The 26,253-nt window shown below is 42.2% G+C and overlaps 1 protein-coding gene across 2 annotated transcripts in view; it reads right to left on the reverse strand.

Annotated features, from left to right (window-relative positions):
- The window catches only part of PTGER3 (prostaglandin E receptor 3), a 65,857-nt gene extending 41,855 nt beyond the window's left edge, over positions 1–24,002 (reverse strand). For both annotated transcript variants that reach the window (XM_016216812.2, XM_087820518.1), the window contains exon 1: positions 23,115–24,002. In XM_016216812.2, the coding sequence (XP_016072298.1) occupies positions 23,115–24,002 (888 nt within the window). The remainder of the gene's footprint in view (positions 1–23,114) is intronic.
- Positions 24,003–26,253: the final 2,251 nt, after the last annotated feature.

Here is a 26,253-nt window from a genome sequence, read left to right on the forward strand (position 1 = left end):
CAAATATATTTGACCTCTTGACCATCTTTCATAAAGTGTTCTGAACCTGGTCTAGAATGATCTAAAAATTCACTTAAATTACATTTCCATCTTCCCTTATATAATAAAGTGTTGAATTTTTCCAACTTTTTATAATCAGGAAAATTTACAAAATCACTTATTAAAATGGGATTTAAGTCATTTTACACAGTTCTCCTTGATTATTTTAAAAATAATTTTTATGAGGCTAATAACACTAAATTATTTTTATTAGGCAAATATAGGTTTCATATGCCTTACATCGGTTAGTCCACTATAATTTCCAGTAACTTACTATAGACAATGCAGTGACTATGACATTAAAAAATCAAGCTCTGTAAGCAATAGCTGGCACCTGGGAAGAGACACCCCAGCTCTTCCCAGAAATAATGAGATGTGCAAAAGGGAGATAATTTGAATTAGAGGCAGTGAGCATGATACTGCCATTTCCAAATGGCAGCATGGATGGAAGTAGGACCCCAGATTCCTTGTCTAATTTTGAACATAAATGCAAGTTAGCATCCATCTGCTGAGGTCCCTGTATTTAATGAGCTAAACAGTCATTATGATATTTGCAAACATTTTTTAGACAGTCAGACTTTGGGAGAAAAACTTTGGCATGAAATGCAGATTTCTGGTAGAATTAATTATTCCTGTAAGTCCAATTCTGCTCTTTATAAATAAGGACAAACAAAAAACAGGATGCTTGGACAGCACAGAGACTTTTTTTTTTACTCAAACACACATATACTCTGCACAATTGCTCCATCCAGTTAGCCTCATATGATGCGCTGGCTGTCAAAGGAGCTTTGAGACCAATCCTGGCTGGTCAGAGAGGCTGTTCTTCCCCAGGGGCCACGTGACTCTCCCAAGCCTCTCGCCTGTCCCCTGGTTATCAGCAGGAAAAGAGAGCTCTTTTTGTACCTGTGATAATCAGGAACACGATTCTATCAGTGATTTCTAAATTCTCCATCGCTGGCTAGTGTCAAGGGCAATTACCTTGCTCCATCGTAAATGAAAAATAATGATTTGTCCCTTCCCCTGTGATAATGATCTTTTTCAATGTGCAAAGCACAAGCCAAGGGAGACTGTTTTTAGTATTCTGCATTTGGGTTTTATTTTATTGCAGCAGGATTTGTCTTCAGTACTTCACTTCATGGTTCAAAAGTACCTTGGGTTATAGGCCATAAATATCTACTGAAGATGATAAATGAGTGAACCCAGAAAAATTAATTTGTAGAGGGGGGAAATAAAATTGGTCACTTGCCCTTAGACTCCATGATGTGACGTTTATGTTTTTCCAGTTTATTTCTAATGTAACTGTGTAAGAGAACTTTCCTCCACAGTCCATTTTGATCCGTGTTTTTTTGTTTTTCACAATGCTCTGTCGTTAGGCCTGGGAATATAACCTGCTTTACTGGAAATTCCCTCTACAGTTTCACAAATGTACTATATTATAATGCACTGAAACCAGTCTGGGCCCTTCAAATGGCTTAACTACATCATTTGAAGGATTGTCATGGGAATAAGTTTCGTGGTAGATTGGAATAATAATTGCAGGCTTTGCAGTTTGGTTACAAGTCTGTTTTCCAGTTGCCAAATCGTCTCAGCATCTGGACCACTGTTTCAGAGGCCGCTCCTGCATTATCCAGTGTGAGAACTTTGGAAATAAAGAGTTCGTAAACATTTTTTAAAATGACTAGAAGTTGTGTGATCTCATCTTTATTATTATGTAATTTGATGAAATTTTTCAAAACAACAATGAACTAAGAATTAGAAGTAAATTCTACTAATGGCTCTGCCACAGTTTATGGCTTTAGGCAAATAATTTACTCTGTTCTATTAAGCTCACTAGTAAACAGCTGCTGGGCTGGATGGCCTCTTACATATGCTTCAGTGGTTAAGTTTTTTCCTGATGAATTCTGGGGCAAAGATGGAAATGGAATAAGGATTTATCTGAAAAGGGAAAGAAACCAAAAGTTAAAAGGTGTGGAACCAAAGACAAAATTCCTCCTCAGGAAAACCCCAAGGGTGTGTTTTGGTAAATAGAGGAGAGAGGAGAATTGCAAAGTTAGAAAGTGGACAGAGGAAGAGGTCAAGACACTGGATTCGCAAAGCTTTAGGGGGAGATTATTTTAGAAGTAACAGACTGGCAAAAACACGGACCAAGAGTTAAAGACCTGCCATAAATCTGACTGCTTGCTCTGCTTCTAGTTAGAGGACCAGTTACCTAACTTTGGATCTTAATTTCTTCCTTCTCTAAAACAGGATTAACACTGCTTACCAAATATCTTCTCCATCCAGTAGTGCAGTTGCAAAAATGAAAATGAGATAAGAATAATTAAAGCCTTCAGTTTCCACAGCACACCTCGTCCCAGGCCCCAGGCTATCGCACTATTGCATATGCTTCCAGGACAGCAGGCTGTGACTTTCAGAGACAGAACAGTGGGCACTTAAGGGAGTAGTGAAGGAAATGAATGTCTTATCTAGGTCTGCTTTCCTTAAATCTCTACCTAGTAGAGTAGCTTCAAGAAAAAGAACCCTCCATCACATTATTTAGTACTTGAGAATTATTGTCGCCTTCCAATTCATATGAACTGTAAATTCTGTGTGATTTTGCTCGGTATAGCTCAGTACATATGTTATATGTAGGTAAATATTCATCTCTCTATTAAAATAGTAAAAAAAAAAATGTCAGTAGCTAAGTAAGTATTCAAATTCTGGCGGAAAGGGGGAAGGCAAAGCCTACTCTATAGAAGTATTCATTCCTTGGATTGTAGATGAAGGATTAGTTTTGTGATACGTGTGTCAGAAGAGGTATCTTTACTATATTTCAAAACTTTATATCTCAGGTGTCAAGAGAAAGTCTAGAGAATGTGTCTTTGTCAAGGTTTAAAGAACATTAATCCTTGAACATGTTTATATTGAAATAGTGTTTGTTTCTGCCAAAATATAGTTTCATTCAAACCCATAATGCCACAGTGAACCACAGTGTTTGTGACAATTAAGAACAGTTAAATGATTAAAGAAGAAATCAGAAGGGCAACTAAGGTTTTCAGGAATATTTGCTTCAATATAGAAGAGAATTAGAAAAACTTAAATGGCCAACAACAGAGCACCGTTTAAATCACTGGATGCCCATTGATTTGCATAACATATATGCGATATGCATAATATACCTGTATTCTAATGATACCACTTAAAATCATGCTTCTTAAAAATATTGAATAACATAAAGAAATGTTCAGGATGTGAAAAGTGAAAACAAATGTTTATTATATAGTATAAGCCAAAAATTTTCTGTGTGTATATACAGAAAAATACTAGAAGCAATTATCTGTGGGTGGGAATTAGGATGATCCTTATTTTCTTCTCTACATTTTTCTTTTTCTTCCAGGTTCCGCAATAAACATGTTATTTTCTCTCTTAGAAAAGAAGCACTAAATTCAGAGTAGCTGAATAGGTATAAACAATTACCTATTAAAAATGTATTGGTAAAATGTTAGTGTCACAATCCATCTTAAAATCATCAAATGGTCATTTTTCCTTGAACTCTTAGGTAGTTGATGTGCGTACAACTTAACAGCTAATAGGTAAACAGTCTGACATCCAATAATTGATCAAAACATTTAACTGAAATTAATTATGGTTTATTAAAGGGACTGTGATGTTTACTGGCCTCTGTGATTCATGGACAGTATGGCCATGACACGGGGAAGAACTCCATCCTGTGCCACAGCCAGTATACGATGCAGGCTAATGACTGTGGCTCTAGCTGATAGAATAAATTCTTACTTAACTTGGTATCATGTCAAAATGACACTCCCTTTTGGATTTATGCAGTGGAAGGACTTCACCTTATAAGGGGAATCAAATAGACACCTCTTGTGCTTGACATGGAACTGGCTGAATGTGGGCAGATTGGGATTTCTTGGAATTCAAGGTCCCCAACTGGTCTCATTCCCTAGTGAGATATCCCTCTTTCATTCACCACAGCAGTTACTTCATACAGTTCTATTTTTGCCATAAGCATTTTTACCATAGACATCTTCACTGCAAGCATTTTCACCGCACGACTGATTGGCTGTAAGACCATTTCAGTAGAAAAAATAAAATAAAGTAAAATAAATAAAAGAAGGGCATTAGAAAGGACATAATGAAACATGAAAAATTAACAACAAAATTCAAAAGGCTAATGAGAAAAGTGAAAAAACATTGTCTTCAAAGCCTTTCCTTTATAGTATTGTACTTTTCTTCTTTTCTTGTTGATTCCTCTCCCTCTGGCATCACACTTTTTTCTTTTTTGCTACAATTTCTTCCTTCTTTAAGAGAGGCATCAGCTTGCACCTAAAGAGTCTATCACTAATGCCCTCCGAGACTGCTGTAAATTAGTAACCACCTCTTTTAGTCTTGCACAGCTTGGTAAACTTTTGGTTTCGATGGTGGGAGGGATGACTGCTCACTGAAGAATTTGCCAACTGGTGTGTTAGCATTTTTTAGTATCGCATGCAACCTGGCTTTACACATAGCTTTGTGATCTGGCATTAAACAGAGTTGATGTTGCCCGGCCGGGTGTGGCTCAGCGGTTGAGCATCGACCTACGATCCAAGCGATTGGGGTTCGATTCCCGGTCAGGGCACATGCCCGGGTTGCGGGCTCGATCCCCAGTCGGGGGCGTGCAGGAGGCAGCCGATCAATGACTCTCTCATCACTGATGTTTCTATCTCTCTCTCTCCCTCTCCTTTCCTCTCTCTGAAATCAATAAAGATATAAAAAACAAAACAAAACAAAAAAACAGAGTTGCTGTCATCCACTATCTTAAGACCACCACGTTTACTTATCACTGCGTGGACCATTATAAAGGCTAAGATTGATATAATATAAAAATAGGAGCACTACCAGAACTTCGTCAGGGGAGAAATGAAACCAAATAACAACTAGCTTAAATATATTAAGTCCGCCCAATGAAAAGCAAACTGTCAACCTGTTATTTTAACTCTTATGGCAAACTTGCCTTACAGTCAATTAGTTGTGTGGTGGAAAATGTTCACTGCAAAAATGCTTATGGAGAAAATACTGAACACGATTTCACACATTCTCCACTGTCCTAACTCACCTCACAGAGGAAACAGCTCACCTCCAAGTTCAGAACCTGTAGCTAACTATCCATTCCTCCTTTCCTCTTGTTCAAACAAAAGAGGTCCTGTCTCCTATCTCAGGCTAACTCTCTATCCATGCCCTAGGCCCCATCCAACATGAATTTCAGACGCTCTATTTTCTCAATTCTCTCCTTCTTTTCATCCTTAACTTTCACTTTTGGCTTTTCCCCATTATCATTTTAACATATCTAAGTGTATACTACCTTGAGAAAAGAAAATGTTCTGCAGATTTCTTACCTCCCTACATATACTGCTCCACAAGTTTTGTTGATTTCTCATAAGACTTGTCTATCGTCCTTACCTTCATATTTATTCTTAAACCTCCCATGGCCTGGCCTCCATATCCACAAATCCTCAGGATGGGCTGTTCCCAAAGCTACCATCCAGTTTCAAAATCCACTGGACACCTATTTAACTTGAGTTTTTTGTAACATCAGACCTAGTTGACTGTAGTCCTTTCAGGAAACATTCTCTTTCCTAAAATTCAGATCTCTTCCATAATATTCAGGTTGCCATTTGTTCTGGTTTTCTTACTAATTTTCCTGCTACCTTTCTGGGTACACCTCTGCAGTCTCCTTTAAGGTCTCCTGTTTCTCTATGCATCCTGAAAATGTTAATTTTTAGTTCTACTTTAGGTAGCCACCTCTTCTTGCTGTGCATAAACTCACTGGGTGACCTCTCCCACTCCAATGTCTTCAAAACCCCTCTATGTGCTATAGGTTATCTCTCTACTCTGAGCTCCAGACCAATCCTTTTAGCTGTCTATAGCACAACAGCTCTTCCTAGATGGCTCACATCAAATTTATCAGGCCCCAAACTAAATGCACTGTCCTCTTCTTCAAAGCTACTTTTCCATTAAGCTAAAACAAGACCTAAAATTTATCCTTGATTCATTTCTCTCTGTGTGTTTCTCTCCCTCTGTCTCTTTGTTTCTCTCCCCTTTTCACCTCATTAGCCATATTTCTCACAATCAATCATGAAGTTTCCAATGAACTTCCTAATATTTTATTAATCTATCATTTCTTTATCTCCACTCCCATTGACCCTAAACCCAGACCACCAGTATCCCTTGTCTGAACTACCACAATTGTCTATTACATGATTTGTTAGCCTCCATTCTGGGCCCCTCTATGCTGCTTACAAAGGATGCTCTTAAAATGAAAATCTGTGTCATTCCACTTGCAAAATTCTACCATAACTTCTCATCACCCTGAGTACAGTCTAAATCCTTAAAATGGACATTCAAGGCTCATCACTGCTTGGCCCCAGTTGAGTTCTCTAGCCTAGATTCTCATTATTCCTTATTTTCAAATGTGTATCACCTTGAACTTCTATGAGTTCTTTAAAAGTGCCAGTTCTTTTTGCTTTTGGACTTTTACAAATGTGGGTCCCTGGGTCCTATAACTCTCACTCCCCTTCTTTACTTAACTAATTTAACTTATTTTTTGTGTAGACCTGAAACATCAATTTATCTGTTGTTTCCCTTGCCAAAAACCTAGTAGATAAAAAGTCTTAGTATGGACTCCCAAAATTCTCTACTTCACCATCCCTAAATATTTTATATTATTGCCTATTTTTAATTATCAGTCTCTCTCAATAGATGAAAGTTGTTATAAGAGTAGTGATCATTTCTCTTCTTTTAGGTATAACACAGAAAGGCCCTAGCCCAGAATATGAATACATTGTAGATTAATGAATAGGGGGTAATAGATCCGAGAGTTTTCACTTAATGGACAAATCCACCAATACTCATCTCTGCTCAAGACTCTGGCCTTTCCCCCCCTTCTCTTATTAAAATTAGCCAGGATGACAGTTTCAATTTAGGTTCTATAAGTGCATCTTCTTATCATTCATAATTTTAAATGTCCACAGCTAGGGCAGTAATCCTGGGCTGGTAAATTGGGCTGTAGAATCAACGGGAGAAGCAAATTGAATTTTGAAAAACATATCTGATCTATAAGAAAGGAAGAATTCCTGTTGCGTATTTATTTAATATCTTTTTTCAAAAATATAGCTCAAGACAAAAACAAGGAAAACATACATATCAACAGTTTTAATAAGGATATTACTATCAAATCTATAATACATATTAAGTCAAAAGCCTTTTTATTGCTATAAGTGTTACATATAATTCTAGTGCTCTTTGCTTATAGGATTCTTACCCACAAATATGAGGCTATATCTTATACCTATATTATCATAAATATTTTTAAAAACCCCTATGAGTCTAACAGATACCAGATCAATAACCACTTAACTTACTGGCAAAATTCCCTACCAATGTTAGCACAGGAACTTCTAGTCAGTATTAACATAGGCACTTCTTAACTTTATGTTAATTAAATGTCATCTTCCCAACACAAAACATACCCACATAAAATTCATCAGCTTTATTTATAGTTGACTCTTGCTCTGTTGACTGTAAATAGGGGCTAAGTAATTGTGTGTTGCCAGATCCACAACTTGAGGGGCTTTAGGGTGTCACACAATAGCATCGGTTTTTCCTTGACATTGAGAACAACCTGTGATTTCCGTATCGTGACAGGGAGTTCAGTCTCCAGGGCCTCCGCCTTTCTAAAGGGAACTGTGCTAACTCTCTTGAAGCTGCCTTTTTACTGCTTGTGTGAAGGCAGAAAGCTGAAACCGACATTTCTGGTGGCTCTCTCGCCTTTCGTGTGTACCAAGTGGCAGCACTGAAGACACTCAGGTCACTGGTTTGCCGCGTTAATAGGTATGAAGGCGTATAGTAAACTGTAATATACTCAAGAGTCCCTGACTTTTAGTAAGTACTGTGTCACTATTAATTGTTATTCTCCCCCTCTCCCCACCCCTCCTCCTCTTCGCTCTTCAGATGTTAAGTATAGTAAAAGAAAGCACTGTCACCTCCTGGGTATACGGGTTCCCATTAAGAGGAGTGATGTCCCACGCGTCCAGTAGGCGCGCCTTCCTTTCTAAGGCCAACATCCATTTAAGGCTCAGGTAGCTGCCTCGAGAAACATCTTCACAGTCACCCTTTCCTTTCAGGCGCTATACAGAGATGGCAGGGGAAAACCAAGTGTGATATTTACATCACAAATGATAAACTGTGTTTTCAAGATGCTCTTCTGAAAAGACCCTGCTTTTCTTTTTCAGGAAATCAGACTTTACAAAGTCACTTAAATTATGGTTAGCACTCACAATTTGTACCAGGTTTAAGGAAAGTTTGAAGACGACTAAATTCACATTGTATGTGATGAAGGGAAATGGAAATTTATAACCTATTCATCTATTTCTTTTTTCTAGGATCTGCAAATAGGTCTTTAAGACTGAAGGTAAAGATGCTGGGGGAGAAATGGAATATGAGTGTTAAGTGTGGACACATCCAAGATTTTAAGGATTAAATTAAGGAATCTGAAGCCTTTTAATCTGGGTGAGAGGGTGCTAGACAGTATGTTAGAGAGTAACTGTGGACACTGGACTTTGCTGAGGCTCTTTCTCTTCTCTATAATTGTAAGAGAAAAAGACGAAAGTAGGTTTGCAAGAGTACTGTTTTATTTATTTATTTATTTTTTTCATTTTTTATTTTTTATTTTTATATCTTTATTGATTTCAGAGAGAGGAAAGGAGAGGGAGAGAGAGACATCAATGATGAGTCATTGATTGAGCCCGCAACCCGGGCATGTGCCCTGACCGGGAATCGAACCCTGATCGCCTGGATGTTAGGTCGACGCTCAACCGCTGAGCCACGCCCGGCCAGGCGAGAGCACTGTTTTATGTTGGAAATTTTAAAACTGTCAAAACACATTTTCTAATTTTGACTGTAGTCAAACAGTTTCCCACTAAGCAAAGGGAACTCAATAAACTGTTTTATAAATAGTTTAGTAAAAAAGAATAATATTTGTGAATCATACTAGCTAAAAATGTTTGCCTAGTAAAACTTAACCACTGTGTGTGAATGTGCTAAGCCTGAACAGACAGACAGACTGTATGAAACTGATGCCACACCTCTACAGAAAACACTAAATTGTAGCTATCCCAGTGAATGGAATCCTTTAACAGTTCCTGTATGACAAGAAAAATTCTTGTCACCTTCTATAGGGATATTCATAATATGTTCTGTAGAAACCCAAGCTCCTAAGAAGGCCAGTCGAATCATGAACCAACCTCTGTTGATTCTGCAGGGAATCTTTAATCACTGTGACTATCTGACCCAGCCCATTTCTGTGATTTAGTCACTATTCTAAATCAATCTGTTCATTTTTTATACATTTTCAGTGACAGAATTTGAAAATGTCTTAATAAACTAATAATAAAGAGACAACCAATATGAAAGAGAGCATTATAGCATAAAAAAGCCTCGTGTCTCCCAATTTCTAAGGCTATGATTAGGGAAAGTTGTCTAATTGTTTGAACCTTAGTAGGTACAGCTGAAAGATAAAGATTAAAATAAATATCAAACTGATCAATAGTTGTGAAAATTAAATAAGATAATATATGTAGAGGGCCTAGATAATTCTCAAGTACTTGCATAGGGTAGGCATTCAATAAATGTGTCTTTTTGTCTTGTGAGTCTCTTTAGCTTCCTCTCCACCAGTCTCACTGACACTCCAACTCCCCATAAGTGACATGAACACACACACACACACTGCCACGAGGATTAAAAGATACCTTACTGTCATAATGTTTCTAAAAATTATTTATATGGTAACAATGAGCCCCCACCTTTTATTATTAATACCCTAATTTTGAAATACTTTTTCTACACATTCTAGGTGGGAGAGAAATCTCAGCATTTACTTCCCACTATCACCTCTTAGTTCAAAAACAAGACGCTGCAGGTGCTTGATCCTTCTAGTGACCCCTGATATAGCCAGGGGGTAAAAAAACCCAACCCAAGCTAAAGCAGTAGGGCTTGCATCCAGGACTTTGTTAATAGATCAACACAAAGGAGATGGAGCCCTTAGATGTGAGATTCACCCAGCAGCATGCAGCAGCTGTGGCAGGTTGTGAGGCCTGACGCTCAGTGTCCAGAGCCTGGGTCCTGCCTATCCTCCAAACCTGACCCCCAGCTTTCAATGGCCAGTGAGCCCCAGCACGCTTCCCACACGTGCCCTTTGTGCTTGGAGTCAGGTTCTGGGGCCTGCGACCAAAAACCAGGTTTAGGGAGGAGACTAGAGCTCTGAAGTCAGAAGACATTCCCATACTTCCTAAAACCGATCTATAGCAAAATTTAATTAGAAATAGATGCTAGAAAAAAACCCACAAAAACCATTTCAAAATGTTCCCTAATGTCTTTTATAAAATAAAAGCTAACATTAAGAAATTTATTTCTGAATTCAGGCAAATCCTTGGTCTGTTCTTGGAGGAAATTACTGCCATTAAATAAATTTAAAAGTCTGCCCCCAGCTTGTTGGCTGTTACCACATCTACTGAGAAAGTTGCCAGATTAACATCAAACCCAGACTATAACTCACCCTTTATGCAAAACCAAGAAAGAACTTTTTTCTTCTCTGGTCTGCTCACCATGGCTCTAACATAGCTGAGCTTTCAGAGCTTTGTGCAGCCACCTCTGTTTCGTTGTAAAGCTAACATTACACTCTTAACTCGCTTCTGGACAGTTCTCTGAGCCTAAATCTTTAATTGTAGCTTCACAAAATTCACATTAGTTTTTGCAGATGAAGCAGGATCCCGAGACTTTTATGTCATGTCTGCGTCTTGTATTCACAAAACAAAACAAAACAGAACAAAACAAAAATACAGAGAGAGAGAGAAGGAAGGAACGACCTATGTTGAAACAGTGCTTCAAGATGATATATTCAGTGAAATATTGCATTGCTGTAAAAGCAAAATTAAAACTCCACATGCAGACTGTAAATATAAACCTGTTAACCAAAGGCTTTGAAAAAAAGAACACGGCACCTGGCCAATGAGCTGCAAAGCTATGTCCTTAGAAGCAGAACCTGAACTGGGGAGCTGACGCATGGCAAGAAGTCAAAGTGAGACATACAGGAAGGGAGTTCACACCTCCACAGGCCACCTCCACTCTTGGCAACCCCTTCAATTTATGGGAATCAAGCAACATCCTTCCTCTTTTTTCTTTTTTCCTTAAGCTAGCTTTCTTTAGCTTGGTCTGGGCTTTCTTCTGGGGTCATGATTCTTGCAGCATCCTATTATTTTGTGAGCAAACTTTGCTTACTTTTCTTTCTCTTGTGACTCTTCTGATTCATGTCTCAGGAAAAAAAAAAAAAAATTGCACCCATTAGATAGAGCTTAATCCCAACTCTGCTGATTAGCTGTGCAAACTTGGAGCATTAGCTTCCTTCTTGAAGAGCTAAATGGGAAACCATTTATGGACAGATATCCGCCTCACTGCTGGAGGCACAGAGAAGAGAGGGCCCTAGTTCTTGTCAGAGTCACAGAACAGGTATTAGAGAAATTTCAGAATGTCTTACAACTCTATCTCCAAAACACTTCCATTTCTCCACCCTAATGCCAACTGTTATCGTCTCACCTGGACAACTTCAATACCTTCTATCCTGTTCTCCTTGCTCCCACTCTTGCCTTTCTGCAATCTAGTCTTCACACAGCTTCCAGAGGATCTTTGAAAAACATAATTCCATTAAGGTAATTCCCCTGCTTCAAACTTTCCAGTGTTCTCTTAAAATAATGTCGAAACTCCTTAGTAAGGACTTGCATGCCCCAACACGGTCTTTGACCTCAATTTACAGCACTCCACTCCTTCCTCTCTCATTTCATGTCAGCTTCACTGGCCTTCTTTCTATCTCTTGAATGCACCAGGTGAGGGTCTTTGCTGTTCCCTTTGCCTGGAATGCTCTTCCTGTAGATTGTTTATTGGTTCTTTCCTTTCACCGAGAACTCAGCTTAAATGTTACCTCCCAGAGGCATTGTTCCCTGGCAACCCAATATACAAAAGTTTCTTAGGCTCCCTCTATCCCATCATGTTATTTTGTTTTCTCAACAGTTTTTTATCACAATCTAACTTCTAATTTATTTATTGGTCGACCAGTTTTCTCCTTCCATTAGAATTCATGTTCCCTGCAAGCAGGAAACTAGTCTGTTTCACCACTATATTTCTAACACCTGAAACTGTGCCTGACACTTAGTAGGTACTCAGTAAACAATCACTGAGTGCATGAGTAGATAAATGAATTATAAATGGTACTCAGTTTATTTCTATATTTAAAATTGATAATGAAAGATAACATTGCTTTTTTGAGTCACAACCTCAACTTTCTCCAGGGAATCATTTGGTAGAGAAAACATTCCCTGAGGACAAGGGCCATGCCACTGATCTGTCAGGTTGTAGCATCGTGGTATTCACATACATAAGTGATATTCAATAAAGTGTTGTTAAATAAATTACTACATTGCTGCTCCTGTCCCTGACACTGTCAAGATTATTACATGTTATTTTACTGTTCATAAACTTAGTGGAACTCCTTGATAACAAATGTAGAAGTACAGTGTAATATAACTAAAAAATAAATAAAATGTGTCTCTAATTAAGTTTAATATTCTTCCATATAAACCAAGGCTTAGAATTAGTACCACTCCAATCCAATCAATATAAGGAAAATGAAGTTTTTCTAATGGAAAGAACAGCATAAGGTGAGTTGGTCTACTGCCAGGCACCGTGGCTTAGAGGAAAGAGCTTGGCCTTGGAATCCCATCTTGACCACTTAGTAGCTCTGTTACCTTGAACAAATTGTTCAGCCTCTTTCAGATTTAGTTTCTTCATTATCTGTACATTGGAGCTAACAATGTCTACCTCTTATGTCTTACAATAGGGTAAACATGTAAGACAATGTCTACCCAATGTCTTACAATAGGGTTGTAAGAAATAAAGAAAATTACCTGTGAAAAAGAGCCTGGCACAATGCTTCGCCCTTAGAAAATTCCTTGTGTCTCTTAAGGAGCAACAAATTTCCTATAAGTAAAGACTTTCAAAGCTCAGACAATTTCACCAAGAATATCTTAGAAAGATATCAAACATTAGATGGGTTGTTCACTAAATAACCTTTATGAACCAAAATATTTTATAATGTGAACCCTCTTATTGCACAAATATGGAACATAAATACAGAAAAACAATACAACCCGTCCAAGATGAAATACAAATTCCTCTTCCTAATCTTCAAGGCAATCTACCAAGGCACTCCTCCCTCCTTCCCCTTCCATCCTGTTTGACTCATAATATTTCTTGACATCCTTAAATATACTTCCACAGAAACAGATTTGCTTACCATTTCCAGCACACCTGGCTCAACTTCCCTTCTGTGCTTCTGTACAGACTGCTTCCTTCCACCAATGCCATGCTAAGTTATGTCCCTCTCTTTTAAAGCAACACTTAAGGGATAATGTTTTTCCTTATTAACATCTCTACATCTCTATCTGACCTCAGCACACAAGGCTCTAAGGCCCCATGTTTCTAATTCATAAGGCAACCCAAGTGATCTTCTTAATGCATAAACCAGATCAAATCATTCCATCACTCAAAGCCTTTAGTTGCTTTCGGTCATACTTAAGATAAAAATCTAAACTTCTGCACAAAGATGACAAGGTTCTGCATGGTTTGGCCCAGCTTACCTCCCTAGTCTCAACTTGAAGGCACTCTCTTTTACTGACACTACTCCACCCATCTTGCCTTCCTTCAGTTCCTCCAATCTTCCCTACGCTGATGCCTTCACATGCCGCTTTCTTCCTCAAAGTGTCACCTTTCCAGATTCGGGGAGAGGGGTGGGAGGGACTGGATAAAAGAAGGTGAAGAGATTAGTCAAAGAACATATATGCGTAGTCCATGGTCACAGACAACAGTGTGGTGAAGACCAGGGGAGCGAGGGGTTGGTAAAGAGTGGGGGAAGAAATGGGGACATTTGTAATAGTGTCAACAATAAAAAGAAATGAAAAGATTCATCATAAATGACTTTTTCTCAGTGAGGGCTTCCGGGACCACCTCACTTCTTACCAGAACATCAAGAGGAGGACCTCTTTGACACTCCTCCAGAACACCTTCTCCTTGCCTTCCTAACACGGCGCTGTCCCAGTGACGTAGTAAGGGGACGCCAGCAGCTGGCCCGCCTTCTCTGTTAAGGCGGGCAGAGCAGTCACATTGGAGCAGATGCTACAGAGCCAGAATCATTCACTTTGGTAAATGAAGGATGAGCAGATTTACATAGTAGAAGTGCATGTGATATAACAAAGGAAAATCCCCATAGTGCTCCTGGTATAAACTGCTGGTCCCTTGAGAAGAGATAGACCATCATGCTTAAGGGTCCCAGGGCCTTCTGAGTAAAAATGAGGCCAAGGCCTAACCTTTTCTCCCAAGATCTAAAACCAAGAAACTTAGAGCAGAGTGACTTTGGCTATATTCACTAGAGGGAAAAGCCTTGGAAAGTCTTAAAAGACAATTCAGTGGAAGGGAAAGGCAAACTTGTCAGGAGGTCATCTGAGCATCACCCAGAGCCTAAGGACCCCAAAGGGAGGGCCGATTCTGAGCAGTATGTGGCCTGAAGCCAGCCGCCCTCTAGGTCCATATTCTCTAGCACATTGGTTGCACTCTAGGAATTACTGGGGAGCTTTATGGCTGGAGTCAGGGGTGTGAATTCAGGCTCTCTCTAATGATGGCATCCAAGCACAGGCGCACTACAGCCTGGGCAGCGACACAGTCCAGCAGCAGGGGCCAGCGCTGCCCTTCTGCCCAGACAAGGCCAATCTGAAGGAGCAGAACCACGTGACCACGAAAAACCGCAGTAATGACCCATCAGACTGGTGACATTGGTTTACTGGCATCATTGTTTATTTACTGTCTGTCTGCCTTAGTCTAATGAAAGCTTCATGAAAGAGTATAGCACGTCTGCTTGGCTTACCATCAGGGCTACCAAGGACAGCACACTGTTCTAAAAGGACTGGCTTTCGCGTAGAATCCAGTGTGAATAGGGCCTCCTAGAGCGATATAACTGCTCAGTGGGTATAAGCCTGTGATTCCACCCTGGCCACCACTGTGCCACCACCGTGAGCAGAGTGGCAGGCACATAGCGACACTCAGTAAGCATCTATAGAATGAGAGTATAAAAGAACGCAGGATCTACTCTGTCCATTTGCACACATTTCTATGCTTCTTCCTAAGAAGTCTTCGGGCATTGTCCCCCACGCAGCTATCAGGGATGTCTGACAGGGATGATTTTATCTCCTTAGAGCCACAGGCAGTCAGAGCTGACAAGAAGGTTAGAGTTGATCGTTGATTTATCTTACTGATGAGGAAAGGGAAAGCCAGGAAGATAAAGTGACTTCTGTCATGTGATGGAAAAGCCAAGACCAAGACCCAGGTCTCTTGCCTTCCAGAGGCTGCATCTCTCTGTGGCCCTCGCTGCTTCTTCAGTCATTTGATGTTGTTTTTCTCACGACACAGGGGTGCTGACAGTCAAGTGGTCACCTAATCACTAACCTCCGCCGCTGCCTGGGGACCGCTGAGATGCTCGCCGGTTCGGGGAGACCGGGAGTGCGTGCTCCGCCTGACTCGGGCAAGGTGGCTGCAGCGGGACATGGCCCGGGGAATTCCACACATGGGGACCACAGCGAAAGCTCCGCTCGACTGTCTGGTGACTTCCCCAAAATGCGTCTAATTTTTCACAATCTCTCTTTCATTATTTTCAACATGAACAACATACTTTTTTCCAAATTTTTGTGAATCACACCAACAGCAGCACATTCTCAACCATAGAAAATGACACTTACTAAATATTCAGAAAGAGGAACAAAAAGATAGATCAAATCTACGTTCAGGAAATACCTGAGGATTAGGGAAAAGTATAGTTTTACAATTATACTTGAGTTTTTGGATCAATAATTGCTTAAAATAAATAGGTTTCCAGCTTCAACTTGACCTTTTGTTTTTGTATTACCAAGATTTTAAAAAATAGTAATGCTGTTTGTTATAGGATTTATCTTGCACTTACATTACATGACTCTTACCTAAATTAATAACTTTTTTTTAACAGAATTAAGGTGGGAAAAAGCAAACCTCGTCTTCCATCTCTGCCACCATCTTTCATTTTTAGATTTATGATCCTTAAAAGCCTATCATAAAAATCAGTACTGGTAAAATAATATATAGATTTCGAATGAGCGCCAAGACCGGCCATTGAAGTGTTGCCCAAGCGAATGTCTGGGTGGGCCATTTGATGGTAAGTTGTCGGCTGTGCTATTTGTAGGCTGCAAATAATAATAATGCCTTGTCAGGACCTGGCCAAACTGCCAGGCCGTTTACAACTGTGTGATTCTCATGCCATGGTCTGAGTTAAGACTCGTGGGAACTCAATGCTGAGCTGAGTCAGGGTTGGCGACTCTGTTGAGCCCCAACAATTCTGATCACCTGGGAAAATGAGGAAAAGCGAGGCACAGGCCCTACCCTTAAGAAGTTTGCAGGAGGATCTGACCTGGGACAATAACTAGATGCGCAGTGAATTTGACTCAGACATTTGCATGAGGACACGTCTGAGCTCACCGAGAAATATGGGGAGAAGCGCCCCTCTGGAAAGACAGGTGACATATTTCAGACCTGTGGCAGAGGTCTTCAGAGCACAAGGTAGTGGTTACTCCTCAGGTTTAAGAAAGAGGGGAGATGGGACCCAGCATTTGTTAGATTTAGAGAGTTCACGGGCAGCTCTGAGGGGAAACAGATGCCGGAGCTGAGAGACTGCAGGAGCAGGAGCGATGGTGGCAGGAGAGAGAAGGAGGGATGAATTACAACACCTTATAAAAGTTTAAGCCCATGTGGCTTACCATTTTTTCCCCCTGAAAAGTTATATTCTCCACCACATTTCTGCACCCCACCTCCTCAGTGAACTATAACTAATCAAGCTGTAAAACATCACTTGTCTCTTTTCTCCAGGTTCCTGGGGGAAGGTCTATCTGAACACAAGTCAACATTATCATCCAGAAAAACACCACAGTAGGAGTCCTAATATGGAAGGAAGAGTCCCAGTTATCCTCATATACATTTATCTTGGTTTTCATTACAATCCTGTGAAATGGACTGAGTGGGTGTCTTTATTACTATTTTACAGAAAAAAATACATCACAAAAATATCAAGTGAATTATGTAAGGTCACACAATTAATCGCTTATGTCACTGGGACCAGACTCTGTCTTCTGATTTGGGTGCTTAGATATTCAGTCAACAAGCATGCATTGGGCATACCTATATGGCAGACAATTATAGTTCCTAAGAGGGGAAAAAACAGCCAATGCCCAAGACAGAGGTTTTACCTAACCTCAGGAGGCCAATTCAACAATATGGCCAACGAAGTGTGACTCAGACGATGACAGGGAAACGCAGGGCAGGTGCTGTGGGGCTCAGGGGCGGGAGCACCCAACCAAGCCTAGAGAGGGCCGAGGAAGGCTTCTCCAATAAAGTGACTTCTAACTTGAGACCTTAGCCAACCCAAGAGGGACGACTGCTTGGCAGCTATTGTTGAATGACAGAGGGTAAAATGGCAAGTGGAAAAAATGGGAAGTGCTGTGATTAGAGAGAAGGGGGGTCCTGGAGAATTTTCCCTCCATATTGCTACTTGCCATGTGTGTGCCTCTCTCTTGGGGAAAAAGTCACATGCTGCGCTGGCCGGTGTGCTCAGTGGTTAAAGCGCTGGTCGGGTGCATGCAGGAGGCAACCAATCTATGTGTCTCACATCCATCTCTCACATCTCTCTCTCCCTCCCTCCCTTCCACTCTCTCTAAAAATAAATGGAAAGTAATATACTTGGGTGAAGATTAACAACAACAAAAAGACAAATACTGTCTGATGATCATTTCTGTATAAGAATGAATTACTATGTTTACTCTCAAATGTTAACATATACTTAGGAGATAAGATGTAACAGGAACCCCAAGAAAAATTAGGCTTCTTTGGTTACTCTCTTTACTCTATGAAAGTTGGAATTTTCTAGGGAAAAGTGGGACTTGAGAAGCCATCTAATAACCCTCAAAAGAAGCGTGGCTGGAGTTGAAACACACTTCTTACTTACTTCTATGGTAAGGTACTGGAAATGGGGGAGTCAGAATTTGACAGGTTACAGTTGTAGATCTTAGAGTCGTGAGGCATGAATGAGATAAATGTGGAACACTGGTGGATTATAAAAATATGACAGAAATGTAAGAAGTTTGGGGGGATGTTCTGCCCCCCGCCCCGCTTCCTTGTAATGCAAGGCCTATCTGAAAACTGAAACATGGCTCCCAGTACCCCTCACTAGAACCCCTCAGCACCCCCAGAAGGATCATCATCTGTTACAAATACTTGCGGTGTATATTCCTGAATGTTATTCCCAGAAAACTGAACCTGTGGAAACTTTCATAATTGAGTCATTGACCTTCACAGCTTTTTCAAAAGAGAAAGGCCAGTGAATCACAATTATACTACAACTCTAGGCCATCTGAATTTCTTCAAATCTGATGGCTTAAGAACTGTTTAATTCTTGGCTGTCTCTGATAAACTCAAAATAAAAAAATCTGTGTGGGTTTTCTTTTTAGCCCTGATTTATCTCAATTTTCAATTTATATTGGCTTTCTGGATATATCATTTAGATAATCCACCATCTTATCTACCATGTCCAAAAGCAATAGTCACTCTAGATCCCTCAGTCTTACCAAAAAAAAAAAAATCTACCAGTCTCTTTCCCAAGTTTCTCATTCTGGTTCCTTGAACCGTGGTTCTCCCAAATAAGAAAACCTGAGTAACATAAATAGACAAAGACCTTAGATATCTATTAGCCCTACCCCTGCCCTTTACAGACAGAAGGATATGTAACTTGCCCAGCGCACCACCACTATTAGGACTAGAATTCATGGCTTCAATCTAAGCTAAGTAAACAAATAACAACAACAACGAAGATTGAAAGTAAACTCAGGGTCAGATATCCTGGATTATTCTGATTCTAATATTCTTCATACTGGGGTTCTTTCATCTGGACGATGTAGAAAATGGTGGCATCTTATAGGATGCATTAAATGAGGTAATATACCACAGTGAACGGGACATAACAGATGTAAGAAATGTTTGTTGAATCAATCACTCCTTGAATGGACTATTTCTAATAGAGTTAGTTCTCTCTTACCTTTCCTTCCACGACTCATCTCTTCCTACTGTCTCTAACCTAAGGCCCTAACCAGTCCGCCAGAGCAAACCATAACTGATCTCGCTTCCCCTTTCCAGCCCAAATCTATCCGCACACCGCTGCATTGCCAATCTTCTGAAAATTCTCTCCCCCATTAAAAAAAATAAATAAAATAAATAGTACTGCCTACTGGCAAATCATTCTTAATCCTATGTTCATTTTAACTACCTCAGGGCGGCCCCAAGAGCCTTTTCAAACCATCCTCCACATGGTTCCAGTGTGCACACTTCGCTCTCACCAGGCTGGCTTCCCGGGCCCACTCTCTCTCAGCCCTGAGTTCAAGCTGTGTCATCCCACCTCTTCCCCGAAGCCTACTCTGGCAAATTCAGATGGACATTCTTCCCAGAGTCAAAGGCATTGATTACATCCTATCTTGTATTGTTCTTGAATTGTTTCACTCACAAATGTGCGAACTCTGCTTCTCTGAACAGATTATAACTCATTGACCAATTTTTCATAAGTCTACTCAACATTCCTTCACAGTGCCTAAAATGTATTGTAGTAAACTTAAAAACTGTAAAGAATTCTAAGTAATCTCGATTCTTATAAAAGCAGGTTATAGAAGATTTTCCCTATAATGCCAATTCATATGCTTAATCATTTTCCCTGAAACTATATCCTGGATATGACAGAAATGTATAGGCTGAGAAAATTAGCACTTGAACAAAACTTTTTTATACTATGAAACAGCATTATTTCTGGAAAATAATCTATCAGATGTAGTATCTTTTGGGCAAATTTCATTTGTCAAAATATATCAGTGATTCCTTACATTAAAAAAAAAAGTTATATCTACATTGTGAAATATCTTCTTGATTTGTGGAGATTGAGCAGGGAATGTGCTGGTTAAAGGTTAAAGGCAAATGTTTCTAAGGCTGCTTTCATCCAACTCCAAAGTTGTAAATGAGAAACTCTGTTCCTCAGTCCTCATTTTTCACAACAGTTGATAGTTCCTTTCTATGTACTATTTTTAAGAGAGCTACAGTATTAGCCACACTCTACCTGTCTGGGGAACGCCTGGTTTACAAAAGCACAAAATGTACTCATAGCTGCTCTCAACAACACCCTAAGGTTAGTCCTGCTTCTGGAATCTTGGCTATCGTGTCAAATAACTAAACTATTTGGTGACTGTGGGTCATAAAAAAGTAAAATACTAATAAAACTAAAATGTCAAACAGATTGCATTGCTGAGTCAGCTGGCTAATTCCAAAAAATGGCAAATAAATATAAACAGGGCTAAGAGTCATAGACACGATGCCATCACTTTCCACAGTATTCTCATTCAACTTCACATCTTGTATTGCGTTTTGTAAAGTTTCTGGGTAAAAAAATAAAGTGAAAGAGCTCTTGTTTGTACCGCAGATGACCTATATTTAAGTATTTATGTGGTGGGGACTTGTAGCAGTTGAGATGTTTTCTTATTGTCTCCTCTGCTAAGTTTTCCAGCAGTAATTATTGAATATTATTATAATCCTGACAGTCTTCCAAGAGAAGATATACTCAGGGTCCTTTCAAGGAGGGGGGTTGGAAATTAGATTGGTATCCTATGCCCCAACTCAATGAAAGCTAACAGGGAATCTATGTTTTACCCATAGGTAAGGAAAAAAGTGTAGAAAATGATCTCTCCCTTTAACATTAATACACTGAATATTCAACTCACTAAGCTTTAGTGTTTTCATTCTTATAATCCCCTTACCTATTAAGAAAACAGTTTTGCTACTTTCTTTCCTTTGAAATAATTCCAGCTTTTCACTGGAGAGCTTTCTGAAGAGATCTGGAGATTTAATTTCAACAGTGCACAAAACAGAAGATAGAACTACTTGCTGCAGTTTAAAAAGTACCGATTTTGCAGATCTAGAATTTCTCCTCTTCGATATAATCACTTTAAAAAATCTTGTTTAATGTTTTTATGAGAACCGAATTAATAAAACGTCTGATAAAGTGCTGCAAACCAATAGATATCTGAATGCAGATATTAATTGAAATTAAATAAGACCATTTCCACATACAGTCTGTCCTAGGTTACAGTTCTCAGAATTGATATGAGTTCTTAAGGCTGCTGAGCTCATGGTATTAGACCAAAGTTTTGAAATAAAAAACACACTACTGCATGTAGTATCTCTTCTACTTCAAAAAAACCAACTGGAAGTTCAATTAATTGTATGGCTAAGCATTTTATTCATATGACTTAACTGCATTTTTTCCAGACATAAAGAGTGTGGTAGAGCAAACTCAAGAAAGTGGGACTCAAATGGCAGCTGTGAAAAATTCAGATACTTTGTTGTCTTTAAAGTTATGTTATTTATCATAGCTAATTAACAAAAAGTTAACATAAAGTATTCATTATTTAGAACTCCTTTTCCCCTCTGTTTGGTCACCTACACACTCCATTCCTCAACCACAGAAGTAAATATGTCTAAAATTGGTGCTGGTTTTGATAAGCCACGGTGATGACATCAGCCTGAGTTCTGGCTCCTGGAACGCAGAACTATGACCATGCAGTGACTTGTGGGCAGTTAGGTCCCAACATCACTCTCTTTGCACCACACATCCTCACTGATTTGGAGCCAAGTCTTGTGCTCTAAATATACCACACCAGTTAAACACCAGTGTTCTGGAATATCTGCTTTGTCCAATGAAGGGGAGGGTGGGAAGGGAAAAGGAGCCATGCTTCTATTTTTAAACACAAGAGATTTAAAACTGTAAGTGGTGCACAACAGTGTCAATGTATTTAACATCACTGAACTGCACACTTAAAACGCTTAAATGGTAAATTTTATGTTATGTATATTTCAGAAGTTTTTCACAGCTGTCTAATAAATGTCCGGGTCCAATATAAAAATCTGTTATAACTCTGTCAGGTCACTCTTTCTGCACTATAACTCCTATTAAGCCAGTCTGCTTGGGGCCTAAATAAGCCTCCATTCATCAGGAATTAGTAAACAGCACTTACCCACATAAATCTCCAGCTAAAAGTAACACAGAGGAAAGCATGATGTAAGAGTGGGTGTTAGACAAGGAGCCTGTGGAAACGTCACTTGCTCACAGACTGTGCGCCCCTGTGAGGAGCTGGGGAGCAGAGCAGCCCCTGCCTCCTACCCGGGATTGTCCCTGCCCCCCAGTCCTGAATAGCTGCCACAAGGGCAAGAAAAGCCTGGCCAGCAGGAGTTCCAAGGCCTCGGGGCCACTGAGCCAGTGGGAGCGCTTCCCAGCGCGTCCAGCCCCGTTGCAACCCGCCGGGCGCTGCAGCCGCAGAAGCGCCTTCCCCTGCGGCCTCCGCTCCAGAGCGACCTGGGCTGGAGCGGCTGCGACAGGGCTGTGCCTGCCTGAGGTCGCAGGCAGAGGACTTTGCAGACTGACAATCGCCTCAGCTACGAGAGGGATTTGAAATAAGGGAAAACCCCAGAGCTACAGGCTCCAGTTGTGATGCCATTGTGCTTGCAGCGCACCCAGGAGAAGCCCCTATCTGTGCGCACGGACGGGCATCGCGCCTGGGCTTCCTCCCCGCGCTCTCGGTTAGGATGTGAGCGCCCTCGCGGGCCCACGCGTGTCTCACCAGACCCGAACGCGGTGCCCGGTACTTGGAGGCGCTCAGCAAGTAAGTGAGGGACTCAATTCCGAAGCTGCAGCCAAGGCAGTGCGGGCAGAAAGAAAGGTCTCCCCCGTGCTCTGAGGCTGCAAACTCACCTGGGCAGGTGCTGTCACCGGGAGAAGCCTCCCTGTCCGCAGGCGCCCCACCCAGCCCTCTGCACGCCCTGTAACTACCTACCAGCAGCGGCGACCAGCAGGCGGACAGCACGCACATGATCCCCATGAGCTGGATGGCGGTCTCGGTCGTGATCCGGCCCCACTGGGTGCTGGACTGCGTGGCCTTGGCCCGGCAGCGGGATACCAGGGCCTTAATGGTGGCCAGGTTGCAGGCGATGGTGATGGTCAGAGCCGAGAGTCCCAGGAAGGCAAAGGTGGAGGCGAAGAAAAGGTTGCCCCAGTTGTGCGGGGAGCCAGTCCCGTTGCCGCCTCCACCGGTGCTGATGAAGCACCACGTCCCGGGCCACTGGATGGTGTACTGGCCCACGCCCATCACCGGCAGCAGGGCGAAGGCGAGCACCGCCAGCCACACGCCCAGCAGCACGGAGCGCGTGGCGCGCGTCTTCATGTGGCTCGCGTACCAGTGCGGCGCCCGGATGGCCAGCGCGCGCTCGACGGCCATGGCGCTGGCGACGAAGAGAGAGGAGAGCCCGAAGACGGTCATGGTCAGACCGAAGAAAGTGCACAGCCTCCCCGACGGGTCGAGGTGCTCCCAGCGCTGCTTGGACAGGTACACCACGATGACCACGGGGCTGGTGAGCAGCTGGCCCACCATGTCGGTGAGCGCCAGCCAGCCGATGCACAGCAGGAACGACTTCTTGCGCTTGCTCTCCCGGCGCCGGTAGCTCCGGGACACCAGCAGCATGGCCAGCGCGTTGCCCACGAAGCCGGTGATCAGCATGGTGATCGGGAACACCACGGACACCGAGCGGCAATCGTCGCCCGTCTCCGGAGGGCGCGTGAGGTTGCCCCGCGCCTCGCTGGAGCGCTCGGGCGCCCACATGCCGGGGTAGGAGTGGTTGAGACGGGTGCAGAAAGGGGCGCTCCCGTCGCCCCGGGTCTCCTTCATGTTGGCTTGGAGGTGAGGATAGGGCAGCGCCTGGAGAGCAGCAGCACTTGCTGGCAGTCGGGGCGCGGGAGGCGGCGGCGGTCAGTAGCGCCCCGGGTTGGTGCCGGGGTGGGGCTGCCTTCCATGGTGCGGGCGCAGCCGCCGCCTCGCTGGGCTACCTCGGCCGCGCGGCGCCCGGGCTTTGGGGACGAGCGGGCACCCGCGCCGTCGGCTCGAGCAATCCCGCAGCTCCAGGCGCGCAGCGGGGCCTCGCCCCTTCTATAAGGCCGAGGGGGCGGGGCGCGCGGGGGGGCCCAGCGCGGAGGGCGGAGCCGCAGAGGCGGCTGAGCGCGTGTCCCCGCCGCGGAGGGAGCGCGGCTCGCGCCGCGCGAGCCGGGCCAGCCTCCCGGAGCGACCCCCCGGAGCGCCCGGCCTCGGGCGGAGCGGACGCCCTTCCGCGCTCGCCCTCCCTCCGGTCGCCGCCGAGCAGCGTCCCCGAGCGGCCGGGGCTAAACCGTCTGGCTGGGCTTCCCAGCCGCAGCCGACTTTCCCCGGCGGGCGGACAGCGCCCGCGCCCTTCGCCTCCCGCAGGGACTGGGCCCGCCCCCAGATCTTTTGTAGCCCCGGCGAGCGTAACGCACCTGCCCCAAAGCGATCCGGGCAAACCGCGCTCCCTTGCAGAGCGGACTGAACGTTCCCCTCCCACCCCAGGGCGCTGGGGCGCTCAGGAGCAGGCCGGGCCGCTGTTCCCCTGGGGCCGCCGAAACTCACAAAACCGCAAGGGCCTCGGGGCTTAAGGGATAGGTACAGGCCCGCAAAAGGAAACCTGGATGGTCGAATTAAAAAAACGAAGACACCCCAACCACCACCTCCCACCCAAACTCCACCCCCTTATAAACAAGTCAGATAAAAGTCAGCGAAAGCGACTAGAGGCAGGCGGCAGTCCCTTGCACGTCTGAGATCCTGCCGCCAGCTGTGGGAAAGGGGGGGCACGAGGGAGGCTTGCTCCCACAAAGCCTGCCCCCCGCTCTCCACCCCTTGCCCGTTCTTCTAAATTAAGCCTGGAAACCGTATTTAGATGTTAGGAAGGCCTTCCCCTTTAGTAAAATGGCTACAATTGCCTAGTAACATCTTTTAAGACAGTATTTTACGTGTTTTCACAAGTATTTTCCCATTTTATCAGAGATCCTCCAAGGTCCCATGCTATTATTACTCCCATTTTTATGGGGAGGTAACTGAAGCTCCATGAAGTTAAAAGATATGCCCCAGGTCTTTCAGCAGTTGCGGTCTCTGTTCTTAGGAGAGGCACAGTGCTCCTCGCAGGGATGCCATCAACGCTCAGCAGGTGAAAAGCCATGGTAAGAACAGTTCTTGCCATATCAAGAAAGGGCCTGTTTTTGTTTGTGGCTTTGTTTGTTGTTGTTGGTTTTTGTCTGTTCCCATGGTCCAGGAAATGAAAAGATTTTTAAAATTATTTACAAACTTCATTCTCCCTCATATTTAAGAAATTAGACCTAATCATATAGTACTAGGAAGACCATTACTCAGACTTCAGATTGACTTTTGGAGCTGGTCATGTCAGCTCATTTATCTCTTCTAGCTTAGCTGGTATCCTTTTGGGATGCAAATGAGTGGTAGAAGGTGAAAATGTAGTGTGTTCTCCTGCATTCTTTCTTTCAATGCTATTTTGATTCTGTATGAATTTGAAAAAAGACCTTTATAAGGCGTTATAATTTTTAAAGGAGAAAAGGCCAAATGTAATTTAAACTCAATTTTAACATGTATTAATCCCATTACTGATTTCATTTTAATTTGTATTTTGCTGTCATTTTTCTTGCACTTTTCAATTTTATTTCTTTTTAAATGTCATGTTTCTAATGAGAACAATAGTGAGGAAGAAACAGTGGTTTGCTTTTTAAATGTTCCCTAAACTTTTGTCTTATTAGTTTGAGTTAATCTTAACCCCCAAATTGGGAAAGTATCTTTCTAGACCTATTTGAAAAGTAAAATATTTGATGGCATTCTTATATACACTTTATCCAAAGAAAGTACATACTATAATTTTTCAGCAGTAAATTTCTAGTGTAATTATATATTTTATTTAAAAATTTAAGAAATTTTCATGATTCATACAGCTAAGAAAGCAAAGCTGAATTATTTTAATTTTATTTATGAATATCTGACTTCTTTAAAATTTTACTTTCTCAATGAACACACAAAACTGAAACAGACTCATAGGCACACTGGACTGGTGGTTGCCAGAGGGGAGAGG

The sequence above is a fragment of the Miniopterus natalensis genome, chromosome 9 (genome assembly GCF_054644295.1).
Source record: "Miniopterus natalensis isolate mMinNat1 chromosome 9, mMinNat1.hap1, whole genome shotgun sequence".
NCBI lineage: Eukaryota > Metazoa > Chordata > Mammalia > Chiroptera > Miniopteridae > Miniopterus > Miniopterus natalensis.